Raw genomic sequence first — 19,267 nt, 5'->3', positions numbered from 1 at the left:
AGTAATTTAAACCTTATTGACTGAATTTGAAAATACTTACTAGGAGTTAAATGTTCTAAAAATTCATTACTGTGGTGTTTATATTTACTAATAGATTTGGTTTGACTTATGCAGATCCAGATGAGAGAACAACATAAAATTGTAAGAAAGAGCCTTTACAATGTTGTTTTGAATATAGTCCTAAAGTTTGTATAAAAGATTAGTTACACGGAGGAATGTTTTCCTAATTGAATTCTGATTTAGCTCCTGCTGTGATTGAGTGTGAAATCTAACAAATTCTCCCTCACCAGAACCTGAGACGTAAAATAGGCATTGAAGGGAAAAGATTATTAAAATGGTTTAGAAGGCAAACCTTTTATTAGTGGTGAGTTATTTAAAATAAATAAATAGCTGAGATTTGTATTTGATTAAGAAGAAAAAATGGCATTTATAATTGAATTTGAATGTTCTTAAAGGAGCACAATTATTAATAGTTGCTTTTCCACCAACAAGCCCAGGATCTTTGAGTTCTGGGTAAAGTGAGTTTGTTGTTGTAAAAGTTCAGCAGGGAATTTAGAATTGTGTTTTTACAGTGTCTTAGAGTTCTCTGTAATTAATTTAAATGAGTTTGATTGAGACGAGCTGCTGTAAAAATACTGACCCCTCAAAGTAACCACCCTAGGTTAGCGAGACCCTGCTGCCGAGATAGTACTTGGATGCCCCATGAGGAATTTTTATTACCCTGGTAATTGTTGTTGGTGGAAAAACGGCCATTTATTTGAACAAGGTGAACATAAGAAACAAAGATGAAACGAAACCAGTAAGCAGAATTATATTAAATTGGATTAGACCTAGTCTTGGTGTCTACATTAGATGGCAACATGGTAATAAAAAGATAAGCTGAGTAGAAAAAGGGATATCGCTATGTGAAAGGTGTAGGATCTTTGCATTTTCACGACGTAGTCTATATCCTAAATAAATTCTTAAATGGTAGCTGACGCCTTACTACAAAAAGCGAGGGAACTGATTGTAAAGAAGGGAGATGATAAGCTATGTCACTCTGAGCATAAATGTGAGAACGAAAACAATGCCACACCTACGAGTGTCACAGTTGACTGACTACCTGTAAACTGATGATGAGTTTGATACAGTGACACTGCATATAACAATTATGGCAGAACAAATAGAGATGACAGAACTTTTGTTTTTCTTTAAAACTAAATAGGAAGAACTGTTTAACCTGCTTCCTTATGAATTCATCATTCATTCATTCATTCTGATGTTGGGTTTCTTGACAACATGTAAGTAAGTGGAAATCAGAGCAAACAGATCAGATATCATCTATGCTAAAGATGATTTATTTGAGTAAAATGCTGAATTGGAGATAAATTAGACTAGTGATTAAGGACTCGCAAAGGGCAGGTGTGCTGATTGAAAATACTAAACATACGAACTGGAAATACATTATTAGATCATTTGGATTCTTGATGAAAATTTGAGGAATGAATAAGTACTATAACAGTATACCCAAATTGTATATTCTGGTCTAAATTTGCACTGGAAGGGAAATATACATACATATATATATATATTATTACTACAAGGATATTGTGAATGTCCCACAATACCCTCTCAAGCAATTAGAAATTGTTTGGGTACATTGGAAAGTCAGATTTTGACTTGCATGGACAAAATTCTTTTATGGCATGATAGAAAATTGAGCTGTGAAATGAAAACCAGCAACAACTTAAAAGAAAGAAGAAATTGGAGATTGATGTAAATAAAGGTGTATTACACTTTTGTGCAACAAGGGTGTAATATTTAGATGTTGTTTAGATGTTTTGATTGTAAAGTGGTTATGATGGAGACCCAATGATAAACAAAGTTATTTTGTCGGCCCTAACATTTGAAACAAATTACAAAATGATATTTAAATTCCTGAGTGAAATTGTGACCTGTTATGAACTTTTGATGTTTGTGATTTATGCTGTTTTAAAACGAAAACACCCACAGGTTGATTTGGCTGTGCAATTATACATGAATTGGGTGGATAATTATGCTAGCAATGTTACTACTGAAATTGAATTGAGATACTGATAACAACGACAATGTTTGACAAATTTGAATAGATAGATGAATGTGAAAAATGCAGTTTGTGATTTAAATTGAACAATGATAGTAGTGGCTTCACGAAGATATTGGAAGGCCATTTGAACAGACAATTAATTGCTGACATGGTTATGAGTTTTGTTAAGAATGCATGAAGTAGAATTTAAGCCAGTATTTTATATTAATTGTTTACAAGATGATTGATATTCATGGTGGCTTTATTATTAACTACATATGGCTTTGGGAAAGATGTGTTACATTTAAACTTGATTATATGGTTGTAAACAATACAAGATGTAGTATGATACAATTAGTTTTGAAGAAATGCCAGACTACTACTATGCTATGGGTAGACTATAAAATTCTATCCGTCCAAGACATGTAAACTACAGTGTTCTTTCGCAAATTAGGGCCAGAGCGATGAAGGCTACAGGGTCCCAATTGTTTTTAAATTCCATAGTTGTTAAAAAAGGAAAAAAAGGTGCTGATTTTGTGGATTTTTGTACAACTGTGTAATTTTTTGGAAGAGGAAAATGACTGTATGAAGGTTAACCCACTGATATACGAGGGAACACTGTAGTGGAAAAGAAAAAAAAAAAAGGAAAAATGAAAACCTTTTGTAAATATTGTGAAATTATTTTAAATTGCATACAGCATAAGATTATATGAAGTGGCTTGGACAATGATTTTGAGTCGTGAGCCATAAAGATGTCTCAAAAGGGGGGAGTTGGTAACAATGCTGCAATACCGCATGTAAATTTTATATTTTTAATTTTTTAAGTTTTTATGTTTTTGGAATTTTGTTTTAGAATTTTGTTATACATGGAATTGATGTTTCTAATATTCTGGGATTTCTGTTAGTGGCTATGGATTTTATGGAATTGAACAAAAAGTAAGACAATGTCAATATTAACAAGTACTGATTGATGGTCTTAAAAAATTTAACAATGAGTTGAAATTGTTCCAGAAAAACAACTGGATGTTATTATTATGGCAGAAGCATTGTGTGAACAGATCATGTCTCTATATGACGTACTAGTTATTTGGAGTAATGAATGAAAGTCACTTTATATGTTACATTGTTAAGGGAAAAGAGAAAAGAGAGAAAAATACATGATCAAAGCATGGAGATAAGATAATTGATGATTAAGTAATTTGGGAAATTGTAAAAGGAACAAGACAGTTAAGCTCGTTTGAAATTTCGTCTGGTAGACCATTTAAATTTGCCTATTGTAATAACCTGTTAAGCCGTACAGATGAAAGAAATTTATTCAAGTGACTATATGAGAAGATTGTTTAAATGATAAGGAAGTGAAAATGTTTAATCAAATGCCAGATGACTCTCTATCTCAGCAGGAAGGCAAGCCTCCCATCAAGGGTAGTGACTGACTTTGATTAAAGGTCCAGCCTAAGGTGGGAAGGCCCTTGTAAGTGTTGTTGGCCCCGAAGGTTGTGAAGATCGCTGAACGACTCTCCTAGATTCACCTATCACATGGCACAAAACAGGTACCATTGACTAACAGCTTGCCAGGTTGCGGAGCGAAGCCTGACTGAAGTGAGGTCAGAGGAGAAACAAGCAGCTTGACTCGCTGTGAAAAGTCTGACCAAGTAAGTCAGTGAAGACTTTGGGAGCACATTGTTTGCTACCCTCAAAGTTCCCCCAACCGCTGTGAAGTCCAGGGCCTGTCTACTATGCATGATGTGTCAGAAGGGACAATTCAAGGAGACGAGTCCCTTTCCTGAATCAAATGGAGAGTAAGATGCGATCAGACAGTTGGGGCTGTCTTTTTGATTTTGATGTTTGTTTTTGTGGCCATCTTGAAGAGGGAGAGAGACAGCTGGTTGAATTATTAATGCTGAGAATTACATACAGAAACATTGGACATTGCGTACACTGGATTTTAAACATTGGATAATATACATTATGATATGCTTGAGTTATTTTCAGATCCAGCCGACTATGACTAAAGATTAACATTACCTCTGAGTGTAAATGTATTTGTTTTCATAAATATGATCCTGCAGTTGAAAATCTAATTGAAGTAACTCATAGGTGATATGAGACTTTGAGCAAATATATAATAAACAGGGGGGAATGTTAGGGTTATTATGTATATGTTATTTCATATTTTCTCTTTCATTACCTAGAGTTAGTTGTAAACTATGTATTTAGTATTTCACTGTGTATTCAGTATTTCACTATGAGTTTGTAGCTGCTGCATGTGTATTCAACCTGAAGACACCTGGAATGCGGGAATGAAGAACAACAGACTTCCAGGATTAGTGGTTGTAAAAGTTTATGGTTAAAGGATGTCCTCTGTATTTTACGACTGCTGGAGTTGCTTATCACATTGCTGTTATTTCCTATTTCCCTTAGAGGCAAGTGTATGGCCTATTGTGTCTGTTAGGGAATCCCAAATAAAAGAGGAGAAGTAGGGAGTTGTGTCAGAAGGGGCTGGGAGCTTGTGATCTGCGCACAACTCTCTGTCAGCTTCTCCTCGCGAGTAATCAAATCCTTGTGTCTTCTCATTCTTTCTTTTATGTATTTTAAATGTTGCAGGTCTTGACTTGACAAAGCTGAAGAGAGAATCGGAAAAGTGGAGGAGAGGGCCCAAAACACAGAAGTAGTGGTAGCAGAAATGCTAAAGCTACACGCAAACATGGAAGATAAACTGCTGGATTTGGAGGTCGCTCCCGGCGTGAGAATCTGAGGATTTATGGAGTTCCGGAAGGTGCCGAGGCAGACTCACCGACCATGGTTATGTTTGTGGAAAAGCTACTAAGGGAAGGACTTGACGTGCCGGAGAGTGACCTGGATTTGAAGATTGAAAGGGCGCACAGGTCAGCTGGGCCGCAACCACCGGACCAAGCGCCACCGCGTTCCATTATTGTTAAGTTTCTGAGCTTCCTGACTAAAGAGACGCTGCTTCGAAAAGCCTGGCAGGGGAGAGGATTTACATGGCAGGAGAAGCACATTAACCTCGATAATGACTATCCACCGTTGGTCCTAAAAAAACGACGTCAGTTCGCTGAGGTTCGAAAGGCTCTGAAGGAAGATCACATCGCATTTCAGACCCTCTTCCCTGCTAGACTGAGAGTCAGATACAAGGATGGGACCAAAACATATGACACCATTGAAGAGGCAACCGAAGACATGTCAGGAAGAGGATACAACGTGACGGTCATCAGACCCCCTGAGACACTGATGGAGCGGATACAGCGACTAACTTGGAGACAAGCAGGCAGACGGACGACGAAAGACACCCTCAAAACAAGAAATGGAACTGGCTACAAGGAGAAGCTCAGAGCCTTCAGGAGACCAACACCCGCACCGGCTGAAGGCTGACCCCCATCCCCACCATCAGCACCACCACTTCAGGAGACCAACACCTGCACCGGTTGAGAGCTGACACCCCCCGCCCACCACCACCACCAAGGACAACTAATTCAACAGACTGCCGACTGGTAACGTTGATAAAATTTAATGGTAGAGAGACACTAGAATTTAAATAGGTTCATGTTGGGTTTTCTTTTCTTTGCCTGAACACGCAATCAATGCTGAAAGGGGCCTCTCCCTCCATACGTTGGGGGGAGATCGCTCCTTTGGAGCCCATCACGGAGGCTCAACAGGGTCTAGTTCAGAGACCCCTACATTGGAAGTTAAAAAGTTTGTTTTGGTTTAAACATGTTTTTGTTTTCTTATTTGTTTTTTCTTTTATACCTCCACGGGTTCTGGAGGGAGTTTGGGAGCACAATAGTTTGATGAGAATGTATAAGGGAGCATTCAAAGATGGAGCATAGACCAATAAAAATAGCGTCATTCAATATTAATGGTGTACACAACCCAATAAAGAGGACAAAAAATCCTATCGAAACTAAAAAAAGATAATGTCCAAATAGCTTTCCTGCAGGAAACACACCTTAGTGATTCTGAGCATGCTAAGCTGAACAAATTGGGATTTAAGCACATTTACTTCTCTTCTCATGAGTCTGGCAGAAGGAGAGGGGTTGCGATCCTGATATCCAGCGCAGTAAACTACGAACATGTAACAGAATATAAAGATAAAGAAGGTAGGTTTGTTCACATAACCGGTAAAATAGAAGGCAACTTGATAAGCCTTTTTAATGTGTATGTACCACCTGGAAGCGACTGGATCTTTTATAAACAAATATTTGATATAATGATAACTAACAGTAAGGGGACATTGATTTGTGGGGGGGACTTCAATATTAAACTGAACCCAAAATTTGATTCATCAAATGGGAGATCTGAAGCAAGGAATATTGCAAAGAAGATTAATACACTTATGAATGAAATGGGAATTGTTGATGTATGGAGAGATAAGAACCCGATTAACCGAGAATATACACATTACTCACCTGCACATCATGTCTACTCTCGAATTGATTGCTTTTTCATGTTTAAAAAGGATCTGTATAGGGTGGCGGGCTACGAAATTGGCCCATCTACCCTATCAGATCATGGCCATATTTACCTGTCTGTCCGCCTTGGCAATAAAAATAGATCTACATTATGGAGGTTAAATACGAATATATTGAATAACGAGAAAATTAAGAACATTTTAAAAGAAGAAATTAGTGAATATTTGAAATATAATGATAATGATGAGGTGACACCGCCAATACTATGGGATGCACTAAAAGCAGTGATAAGGGGTAGAATTATAGCCATTTCATCCCGTGAAAAAAAATGAGACAGGAAAGACTGAAAATTATAGAGAGTAAATTGAAAATACTCCAAAAAGAACATTCAAAGGGTTCAAAGGACGAAATTAAATTGGAAATAATAAATCTGAAGAAAGAACTAGACGATTTAAACACACAAGAAGTACAAAAAAAACTTATTTTTACAAAACAGCAATATTATGAGGCAGGAGGGAAATCATTGAGACTTTTGTCATATAGATTAAGGAAACAACAAGCAGAAAGGACTATATACAAAATAAGAAATCCGAGAACAAAGGCAATAGAAACAAGTCTGGAGAAAATTAAACAATGCTTTTATGATTACTATAAAACACTATACTCTCAATATCAAACTGGGAATGATGCCCAGATCGAGTCTTTCCTGTCCCAATTACAGCTACCAAAGGTTACAGAGGCTCAAAATGACAAATTAATGACAAAAATAACAGAAAACGAAATTAAATTAGCAATAGGTAAGTTAAAAAGAGGGAAATCTCCAGGAACAGATGGTTATAGCTCGGAATGGTACCGAACTATGCAGGAACAGCTTATACCAACGCTTGAAAAGACATTTAACTGGGTTTTGGAAAGGAAGGTAATCCCCGCTTCATGGAAGGACGCAATGATAACGATTATTCCCAAGGAAGGGAAGGATAAGCTAGAATGTGGGAGTTACCGTCCGATTAGTCTTTTAAATACTGATTATAAACTATTTACTTCTATAATGGCAAGAAGGATAGAGGTAATATTACCGGACTTGATCCATTTGGACCAGACAGGTTTCATTAGACTTAGACAAACTCAAAACAATATTAGGAAAACGCTACACATAATAAGACATGTTACTGAACAAAAATTGCAGACGCTGATACTAAGTTTAGATGCAGAGAAGGCATTCGACTCGGTAAATTGGTCTTTCTTATATAAAGTACTTGCGAAATTTGGCTTCCAATCCAACCTGATTGACGTTTTTACTGCATTATACGATTCTCCTTCTGCCAGAATCAAGATCAATGGGGACCTTACCCACCCTTTCATCCTGGAGAGGGGTACGAGACAGGGCTGTTGCGCCTCACCACTACTCTTTGCACTGTTTATTGAGCCATTGAGTCAATGGATTAGACAAAGACGAGACGTGAAAGGGGTGAAAATGGCTTCGGAGGAGCAAAAACTGTCTCTATTTGCAGATGACTTACTGCTATACATTACATATCCAACACAGACACTTCCAAATTTGATGGACATCTTAAAAGAATACGGTACACTGACAGGATTTAAAATCAACATTCACAAGACTCAGGTGGTCACATTCAACTATGACCCACCGCCAGAAATGAAGAACAAATTTGATTGGAATTGGGAGGCGGATTCGATCAAATACCTGGGAGTCACACTACCAAAAGACTTTGCCAAACTGTTTGATCTCAACTTTGGTCAGTTAAATGTGAAACTTAAGTCAGATTTACAAAGGTGGAGTATTATTCCATTTTTGAGTCTGAGCTCAAGGATTGATTCAATAAGGATGAACGTGCTACCCCGTTTGCTTTATTTATTTCAATGTCTACCAATTACAATATCACCAAAGCAGTTCAATGAGTGGGACAGATTAATTTCAGGGTATTTATGGCAAGGACACAGAGCTAGAATTAAATATAAAACATTGCAATTGAGTAAAGAAAGGGGGGGGGTTGTCACTTCCATGCATACAAGACTACTACTATGCAGCCCATCTTAAACCATTAATCTGCCTATGTTTGTCAGATTACACTGCGGGATGGAAAACAATAGAGGGAACAGTAGTGGGGAGTACCCCTATAGCTGCACTAATGGCCGATAACACGTTAATGAAGGAACAGATTATCGATGACTCATGGACAACTTTTCACTTGAAAATCTGGCAAGAAGTGGGAAAGTTATGTAAATTGGGAGACACCTTGAGGATATTGAGATGGTGCGCATATGATACGGATTTTACACCAAATAAGAATGATGGTAGATTTAAAACATGGATTTCCAAAGGCCTGACCACATATCATTCACTTGTCCATAAGGGAGAACTCCGAAGTTTTGAATTTCTGAGAGATAAACATGGGTTAGAAAAAGATGATTTTTATAGATACTTACAGGTCAGGCACTATTTCAATCAAACCTTAAAAGACAAGATGAAACTACAAAAACCAGGACTGTTACAGGAGGTTATACAATTACTGCAATCTACTACTTATGAGAAGATTGTTTCTAAATTGTATAAGAGCATAAGATCATCAAAGGTGGAAAACACAGATTACGTAAAGCGGAAATGGGAAAAGGAAGGGAATGTTGTGATTGATAGTAGATCATGGGAGAGGATCTGTCACTGGCAATGGAATACAACTGGGTCGAATATTTGGCGGGAATTCTGCTGGAAGAATGTTATGAGAGTTTTTATTACACCGATCCAAAAAAAGATACCGGGGTACTGGAGATGCCTGTTGGAGAGACTGTGGGGCAAATGGAGCGAACCACTCTCATATTTTTTGGTCCTGCCAGGTTATTGAACCCTACTGGAGAGAAGTACATGCACACATTGAGAATGTATTTGGTGAGACAATTCCCTTTAAGCAAGAATGTATGTACCTATGCGACTTGAAAAAGGACAGCTGGTCTATGAGTGACAGGAAACTGTTTAATATACTCATAGCGGCCAGTAAGAAATCTATTACAAGAAAATGGTTGAAGGTGGTTCCGCCAACTGTGGAAGAATGGATAAACATTGTGCATGATATATATGTCATGGAAAAACTGTCATATTGCCTCAGGGTTGACTTAGACAAATTTTACCGGATGTGGTCCAAGTGGACTGAGTATGTGAAACCAACAAGGTCGGATTTCAACTGACGCAATATTAGGTTGTAAGGATCTTCGATCTTTATTCCTATCTTTTCTTCTTTGAACGCTGGGTAGGTGAAATAGGTTAATTGTGCTCCCCGTTTCTTTTTGTTAATTGTGTTATTTCATTATTATTCCTGTGTTATTATTGTAAATCTCTGTAATCTCTCAATAAAAAGATAATTTCAAAAAAAAAAAAGAACAGCATAGTAGTGTTTTCATTTTATTTTCTTAACTAAAGAGCTATGGTTGTACACGCGTTTGGGTCGGCTAGCATCGGGCTAGGTAGCATGATGTTTACAGCCGGCGACTTGAATGACGTATGAAGCACAGATCTAAATAATACTGGATTTTGGGTGGACTGGTGATGTGATGAGTGCAGGGCTTCCATAATATATGTAAATCCGTGAATTAGCAGCACTCGCCGGAACAGCTTTTGAGGATCCCAAAAAAAAAATTCTCCTCTCCCTGTCGCCCTTTTTGCTCATGAGCGCAGGAGCGCCACTGAGAAAGCATAAATGAAACTTTTTTTCCCCACACAGATGAAGATCATGAATTATTAATGTAAAACTAGAAAATGCAATGTGTGCTGTCAAATTTTAGGCCCTTTTCCAAACTGCCTTTTATCTAAAAAATTCTGGAGAAAGTGGTACACATGCAACTAAGCACTTTCTTGGAGGAAAATAACATCTTGGAGGTTTTCCAGTCAGGTTTTAAGAAAATGCATAGCATAGAGTCAGCCCTGTTACGAGTTTTTAATGACATCCTCCTAGCAAATGACACTGGAGACTATGTATATGTAGCGTTTCATACAGTGGACCACAATATTCTGTTGGCTCGTTTACAGCACCAGGTGGGCATTGTTGGTAGTGCTCTTGAGTGGTTTCGATCCTATTTGGCCGACAGAACATTCTGTGTTCACCTTGGGTGCGCCGAGTCCCACACCGCCCCACTGTCATATGGTGATCCACAAGGTTCTGTATTGGGGCCCATACTGTTCTCATTATATTTACTGTCTTTGGGCTCCATCCTTAGAAAACATGGGATCTCTTTTCACTGCTATGCAGATGGCAGTCAGATCTATATCCCGCTTAGTAAAAAGGACGCTTTCTCATTGAGGCCTCTTTGGTCCTGTCTGGAAGAAATCAAAGCCTGGATGGCTTTAAATTTCTTGAACTTCAATGAGAAGAAAACAGAAGTTATGGTCTTTGGTCCCAGCGGCTCTTCTCATCCTGCCGACTTGGGTCCTCTGGCACACTATCTAATAAAGCCAACAGACCTCAAACCTGGGTGTCGAGATGGATAGTGACTTTAAAAAGGACCGGCAAATTGCCGCTGTTGTCAAATCCAGCTTTTTTCATCTTAGGCAGCTGGCAAAGGTAAAAAATCTCCAATCTCAGCAGCACTTGGAAATGGCAATCCATAGCTTTGTTACATCTCGGCTGGATTACTGTAATGCACTTTATTTTGGAATCAGCCAGTCCTCCCTCCAGCGTCTCCAGCTTGTCCAAAATGCTGCAGCTCGTATCCTTACTGGTGCCCGTAAGAGGGAACACATAACCCCTATCCTGGCCTCTCTTCACTGGCTGCCCATGAAATTTAGACTCCACTTTAAGATTCTTCTATTTGTTTTCAAATCTCTCAATGGTCTTGCCCCACCTTATCTCGCCGAGCTCTTGCACCCTGACACACCTGCCCGGTGCCTCAGGTCAGCAGACCAGACTCAATTGGAGGTACCGAGGGCTAAGCGGAGGCTTAGAGGAGATCGAGCCTTTGCTGTTGCCGGTCCCTCCCTTTGGAACAACCAACCACTAAATATTAGGCAATCCCCCTCTTTATCCTCTTTTAAAACACGTCTTAAAACACATCTGTTTTCTTTGGCTTTTGGCGCACCATGAGACTTGTTCTTGGTGTTTTGTGGTGTGTATGAGTTTGATGTTTAGTCTACTTATTTATGAATTTATTTATTTATTTAGTCACTCGCCTACCGCTTATTAATTTACTGATGTAAAATGTATTTACTCGGAAAAAAACAACAACTTTGTATACGCACTTCAAAATGTTTGCTTTGTTCTTGATTTGTTACCTTATTCTTTACTGCACAACCGATATTTATGTTTATGTATAGCACCTTTTAAACAGCAATGCCTGTTTGTAAAGCGCTTTATAAAATAAAGTTGAGTTTAGTTGAGATGAAAGAATTATAATAATAACGAGAGTTGCGAGCAGCGATAAAGGGCCCTCGCAGCCCGGGCCACGTTGGGGTACTTGCACGTTGTGGTACTGGCACGTTGGGGTAATGGCACATTAGAAGCATCATTTCTTTGAAAATGGCATAATAAACCTTTACATGTGGAATATTTTTTGCCAGATGTGATGAGTGTGTCAAGCTCAATGGGTTTTGGTTAGAGATAGACCGATAATCGGTCGGGCCGATAATCGGGGCCGATATTTGACATATTGGTACATATCGGTATCGGTCTGTTTTATTAATCTGACGGCCGATATGAGCGATCCATTTAAAACTCCGTCTTTTCGCTTCGAATGCAGCCCAGAGCGTCTCTGTCTGTTATGGAGTCCCACTCCAGCAATGTAACGCCCATAGCAGCATTTGATTGGTTAGCCGTGCAAGAGCCAGAACCAATCAGTAGTGTATGCCTGTATCACAGTAGCCGGTCACACACGCACCCACGGACACAACGCGACAGACACATGCTTCGAAGGTAAGTTAAAAGAGAAGAGACTCCGCCGATCGTTTCACCATGATAAGCTAAACACATTGAATTATGTTGTGTATTAAATGCACTATATGAATGGAGCTGCATTGCCTTGCATTGAATCCCCGCTAGCTAACAGTGGTGTGTTCAGCTTAGCATGTAGGCTAACACCCAGTAGCTAATTCGCTAGTTGAACTACTCGGGGAGGGAATCACACACATTTTCACTTAATTAAGTAAACAATGTTTGTTAGAAAGGTTCCAAATATTAACAGTTGTCATTATTATATTGTCTAGTTCCATGTTAAGAGTAGAGTAATGTCATTATATTTACCTCTCGTGACGCACACATTGCATTCTGGGTCACGTCCACTACTTGTTGCATAGCGGTTATTATGCAGTGAGATGCCACAGTGACACTAAATAGCGTTTAGTTACTTTATATTGTGTTTATTTGTCGCACTGGTTTGCCATTGTGTGCCTTAAGCTTCGACGTCGATTTGATTGACAGCTCGTTGTGCACCTCGTTAAAGTCCGCTCCGTAACTAATTAAGTGTCTCAAACACCGTTTAACTACACGAACGTGTTCTCTTCCGTATGTTTGGCATTAGTAGAGAAGTGCAATAAAGTATAGTGTGCTTATTTGCTCGTTTTGTCTCTCTTTTCACGTCATGTTTGCTGTGAGTTGGGACATTATGCTATCAATGGATGCTATTAATATGTAACATCTACGGCCGTAGTCGGCTGCAATTAATGTTCAGTGATGTAATTTCGTTACGTGCCTCATACTTTGAATAATGAGCCCATGTTTGGTGTGTTGTATAACTTTCTCGTGTGTTAGTAACTATTCATGTGGACAGCTAAGACAGTGCTTGTTAATGTGAATTAGCAATGTTGCAGCCCAGTTATTATTTAGACAAGTACATCTGTGCCATTAAGTGATACAGTACAGTACAGTAGTGAGAGAATAGTGGGCCCATATACACACGTGTCTATAAGTGTAAAACACATTAAACAGCAGAAAGTGGCAGCGGTCCACCGCAACAATGTCTGTTTAACCAAGTTATTCTTACTATTATTATAACCAAGTTATTTTACTCTACCCTTTTCTGCGTTGATTGGGGCATCCTAAGTGGCACTAAACTACATGATGAAGTGTCTTTTGACAGTTCTCTTGTAGAGAGGAGTAGCATGATATTGCTGTTCTCGATTTAAGATCCTCAGCTTATCAAAACTGTCTATATGGTAACAATAACAATAATTATAATAAGGTCTACAAGAACTGTATGGTGTTCAGGGATGAATAGTTTTTCTCATGGAATTTTTTTTATTTTTTTTTGCTGTAGTAATAAGTAATGCCACAGCTGATGCACATTTTGAATGACAGGGTTCCTCCTATTACTTCAAAATATAAAAATATAACATTTATAGAATAAAACTACAAGTATCCCAAATGCTATAAAAGGTAATGTCACATTGGCCCCCACATTTAACTCCCCCCGCCACCAACGTCTTATTGCAGATAGAAGGATGTAAAATGAAAAGTGCAGTGTGAGAATCCATTGTAAAGAACGGTTAGGGTTTGCATTATTCAAAAATTTGGTGCCAACATTTTAACTTTTACTGCAAATGAATATCAGCTTCAAATATCGGTTATCTGCCTCCTTGACTACCGATAATCGGAATCGGTATCGGCCCTGAAAAAAGCATATCGGTCTATCTCTAGTTTTGGTGAATGTTCAGATCTGCAAAAATCAGCGTCCTTTTTTTTATTTTTAGGCAATGAGTTGCCCTGATTGGTATTTTTTGTAAAAGGATATATTCACATCATCGCTCGTAGTCATTGCACAATGTTGTTTTTATTGTCCATAGAGGCTATCAAAAATAAATAAAAATAAATAAAAAAGTACATATGTTTGAATCGGTCTGATGCCAGTGAACATTTTGAGTGGTGGAAAGTAAAAGAATATTTATAAATGACTTAGTTATCACACTTACAATGAGTTTACAAATTTTGTACAAAATAATGTATGTGGGGTAATTCACAAACTTGGTGTTGTGACATCATGAAGGCCGAAACCCTCATCTGAGCAAATATGAGGTCGGTGCAGTTAATGTGGTTGGAGAAAAACATTGAAGAAAAATCGTAAGAAAAAAAATTGCCAGTAGGTGGCGCTATCAGTAAGATGAAATATAAGTTCGTAGATGTCTTAAGGGCTGGACTCTCATCAAATGTGTGAAACTTTGAGAAGATAGGATCATCTGGGTCAAGTTAAAGCAGCTTTTATTGCCATGGAAAATTACCAATCTTTGCGGCACCGTAGCAGCCACGCCCTTTGGCGAAAAGTTGCAATATTTGGTGTGGGGCATCAACATCTTAATGCTTTTCTGACCAATTTTCAACTGGATCCCTTCAAAGAGCTTGGCAAAGTAGCTAAAAACATAAAGTATGACATTTATTGTCACCACTAGGTGGCGCTACATATAGAACAGAATTTTATCATATATATGTTTTCAGGCCGTGACTATCAAGTTGCATGAGAAGTTTGAGATTTTTTGGAGCTTGTACATGGAAGTTATTCAGGATTTTGTCTTTCTGGACAAATGAAATTTTAAAGGCAATATTTGATGCCCCGCCCCCGTCATATAGTATTTCAAAAAGATTTTCTGCCCAGTTGTCTCGGGTCTTGAGATGATACATGGCAAGTTTGAAGTCAACTGGATGAAAAATGTTTGCAAAGGGGGAAAAAGTATGACCACAGTGAATGTGCCAAAATGGGCCAAAATTGGACATTCAAAAATTCATAGCTCACTTCCTGTACATTTTAGGAAATGGCTTCCACTGACTTTTTTTGTGCGTCTCGGGGTGCTACACGTGCCTGCCAATTTTCGTAGCTCTAGGTCAAACGGGCCGGGATTGGTTTTTATTTTTCTACGCTAGGGGGCGCTATAGAGTTGCGTTGTTATGACAACTTCATAATATCAAATTTTTCGCCGGGCCCGAAGAGATTGCAAAGTTTGGTGAGTTTTCGTAAGTGTTTAGGCCCTCAAAAATGTGATCGTTTACGGAGAAGAAGAAGAAGAAGAAGAAGAAGAAGAAGAATTCTTACAAAAAAAAGAGGGATCTCGCAGCGTTCGCTGCTCGGGCCCTAATAATAACTAGAGCTGCGAGCAGCTATTCACTTGGACACAATATTTTTTGATAAAGTCTATGTTTATCACTATCCTGCAAGCATGGAGGTCTCAGGGAAAGTGGGTGTTTTCTTTAGTTATGGCCTCAAAAATCCTGATCATGTAAACCCTAGTATATACTCATCGCTGATAAACATAACGTAACACATGGTTTTCTCTACTTCCATCTACTCAATGGCATCGTCTTTATCATCTGGCATTGCACAACTTGAAGTAACGTACCTCTGCATACTGGCACCTTGCCAGTCCAGCTGCCATCGGAGCGGCAGAAGCGGTGCTCTGAACCCCCGGAAAGGAAGTATCCTGGCTGACAGGTGTATACCAAAGTATAACCATAGGAGGCCAGGTCCAGGCCCACCACATCAGAGTTGGCTGGGCTGGGCGGTTGCTTGCATGAATGAGCTGGAGGGCAGGCAGATGATGGCAAAAAATGAGTGCACGCACAGAAACCCTGTGATATATATATATATATATATATATATATATATATATATATATATATATATATATATATATATATATATATATATATATATATATATATATAAATTATTAAAATAATTAAAATATGGTTTGATTTTTTTAGTACTGTCAAACGATTACAATATTTTAATTAATCTCACAATTTTCTGTAATTAATTGCGCTTCATCACAATTTTCTACTTTTTTCTTCAAAGCTTGTAACAGATTTAATTTTGCTCTGAGAAGATACGCCAAAGGCATACAAGAGTTGGGGAATCCAGATGCAGAGAGAACAAACCCTGAAACAGTTTGACTTTAGTCACAGGTGCTTCTATGAGCTTGTTTACCTGCCAGTTTAGTAGAAGCACTGTGGCTAAAGCAAATCTGTGGAGGGTTTTTACTCTGCTGGACCTGGAGGCCCCAACCCTGCTAAAAGACTATTTGAATTTGGCCCTGCGAAGTGTGCAAATCACTTTAGAGTGTTCCAACAAGCACCAAGCAAGTAAATCAGAAAGTAAAACTGTCCAAATTCACAAGGCTGGGTCAAATCAAACTTTATTGAAGTAGCACCTTTCATACATTCAAATGCAACTCAAAGTGCTGAACAATTAAAACATCCATAAGACAATAAAAAGAAAAAGCCCCCCCAAACCCCCACCCCCTATCCCCATGATCGTACCCACAGAAACACATGCAAACCACAACATGGCGGGGCACAGAAGAACCCAGTGAGGAAAGCCACCCAGAAGGAGTTCACCCACACTGAGAGGGATAACGGCCAACCACCACAGGGAGGAATGCCATCCCAGAGACCTCCAGCACACAGTGACTGCAGCCCGCTCCATACAGACTAAAGCGAGCCACAGCTCCAACAACCGCCCGCCCGCAGGAGAAGACCAACCATCCCTCCCAGTGTGGAGGCTCCAGGGTCCTCCGAAGGCCAATTCGTCGGTCGCACGACGTCACTTCCTGCGTGACTCGACAGCACGCTGTGACCAAAATCATGCGGCCCTCTAATACAGCCTTCACATTTTGCCCTCGTATTCATGGAGATGGGGCCCGACCGAAGGCTGCATGAGAGCAACCTTTGCAACGCCCACAATCTGGCGTTCATCTACGCAGATGTTCCGTGATTACGGTGAAGCAATTGTGCGACAACGCAAACTAGTTATTCATTACAACAAGTAACCAATGTTCAATGATAGACTACAGAAATAATTGTATACATTTAAAAATAAAATTTATCTTAAAAAAAAAAATAAAAAAAATAAAAATAAAATTTATCAGGTACTGCGATTGGCTGGCAACCAGTTCAGGGTATACCCCGCCTACTGGCCTGCAGGGATAGGCTCCAGCACCCCCCGCGACCCTTGTGAGGAGAAAGCGGTTAAGAAAATGGATGGATTTATCTGATATGTGACCAAATACTTAAGTTCTCATAATGGCAAAAACACTCATCCTACTACTACAGGGTTAAGGTCAGATGGTGCTAAACACGTCAGTAAATCCATAACATAAATGCAAGCAGATTAAAGAACCCCCCCCCCCCACACACACACACACACACACACACGCCCGCACGCACACCAACACACGCACACGTACACTAAATTATGCAGAAAAGGAAATGTAGGCATTACAATGTATCTGCTACCTCAGCACAGATGTCTTCAGGGAATTTAAGTGGGCGTTACCACATCAAGATTACGTATCATATGAAACCCCTTAGCACCACACAGCTCTTACTACATTCACTGTTTGTGCATAGTCAAATGGTGACAGTAGTAAGATTGTTTCAGTAACAGAGGCTCTATCTGAAAAGGATGCCTTCCAGATAAATGGATTACATCACGGCTTCCACAAGAGGTTGGCCTGGCAACGCCTGCTTGGACCCATTTCACAATGGCAGGAATTCAGATGTTGTTCTAACAGATGAATGCGAGGACAACAGGTGTAGGTTGAAACTTTTTAGGCAACAACTGAATCAAGTACATAGTATACTCAAACATTAGCTAGTGGTGAATTCAACTAGCGCCTCTCATTTGGAGTCTTGCATGCAGAGGGGTGAGCATATCCTATGGAGGGAGTCTTAAAGCCACAAAAAGTTGCTTATTATTATTTTAATAGTTGCTACAAAGGCTTTAAGTTGTCTTTCAGGAGCATGCAGCATAAGGACTTACGAATACAGGTAGGCGGGGTGCCAGTCCATGTGAGATCTGGTAAACAGAGGCGGGTTATGGATCCCTGCAGGATGTGTCCCTGTTGGCACTGGAAGTCCACTCTGCTGCCCACCTGGACACAAACACACAGAAAATTCAGTAACCCAAAATACCTTTCCTAAATGATTGTTAGTGTGAAGGTAGCAGATAGCGACAATTATTTGAACTGGTTTTCCCATTATTTGTTTCAAGTAGTGCTGTCACTAACGACTGTCACTAACTGACAATCCTAAGAATAGACGGTATGGCCTTAAAATTAAATCCACATTTTTCAACCATCCATCCATCCATTTTCCTGACCGCTTATTCCTCACAAGGGTCGCGGGGAGTGCTGGATCCTATCTCAGCTGGCTCTGGGCAGTAAGCGGGAGACACTCTGGACTGGTTGCCAGCCAATCGCAGCATTTTTCCAACCAAAAATCAATATCCGATTTAACCCCGCTTTAATACAGAAAAATGAAAAGCATATGTCAACGCCATTAATTCAAACTTGGAGAAACAAAAATGAACCTTTATACATTTCAATTAAACATTTTAAATGTTGGGAAAGTTGACATCAATAAATCATAAAAAAAACAAATATTTACTTTTCCATTCAAACAATGTGAGTTTTAGATGTCTCTTTCCTAGTGGGAATTTTCCATCTTTGCAATTTGCTTTGTTTTCAACAATCTTTGAAGGTGGGGGAATCAAAATTTTGAGGAACGAAAAACAATATCCATGTGCAAGATCCATCCATCCATCCATCTTCTGCCACTTAACCGAGGTCGGTTCGCGGGGGAAGCAGCTATAGGAGGGAAACCCAGACCTCCCTCTCACCAGCCACTTCAACCAGCTCCACCGGTATTATGCCAAGGCGTTCCCAGGCCAACCGAGAGACATGGTCTCTCCAGTGTGTCCTGGGTCATCCCCGGGGCCCACGCCGGTGGGACATGCCCGGGACACCTCTCCAGGGAGGCATCCCAACCAGATGCCCGAGCCACCTCAGTTGGCTCCTCTCAACGCAAAGGAGAAG

The 19,267-nt window shown here is 39.5% G+C and overlaps 1 protein-coding gene across 5 annotated transcripts in view; it reads right to left on the bottom strand.

The window, feature by feature from the left end:
- Nucleotides 1-19,267, bottom strand: part of LOC144021954 (CUB and sushi domain-containing protein 3-like) — a 1,200,535-nt gene that overhangs the window by 81,335 nt on the left and 1,099,933 nt on the right. For all 5 annotated transcript variants that reach the window (XM_077526258.1, XM_077526261.1, XM_077526260.1 and 2 more), the window contains 2 exons: nt 18,214-18,325; nt 15,794-15,973 (listed from right to left, as the gene is read on the bottom strand). In XM_077526258.1, the coding sequence (XP_077382384.1) occupies nt 15,794-15,973; nt 18,214-18,325 (292 nt within the window). The remainder of the gene's footprint in view (nt 1-15,793; nt 15,974-18,213; nt 18,326-19,267) is intronic.

This window comes from Festucalex cinctus, chromosome 7, assembly GCF_051991245.1.
Source record: "Festucalex cinctus isolate MCC-2025b chromosome 7, RoL_Fcin_1.0, whole genome shotgun sequence".
NCBI lineage: Eukaryota > Metazoa > Chordata > Actinopteri > Syngnathiformes > Syngnathidae > Festucalex > Festucalex cinctus.
This window is presented reverse-complemented; position numbering and strand designations above follow the sequence as displayed.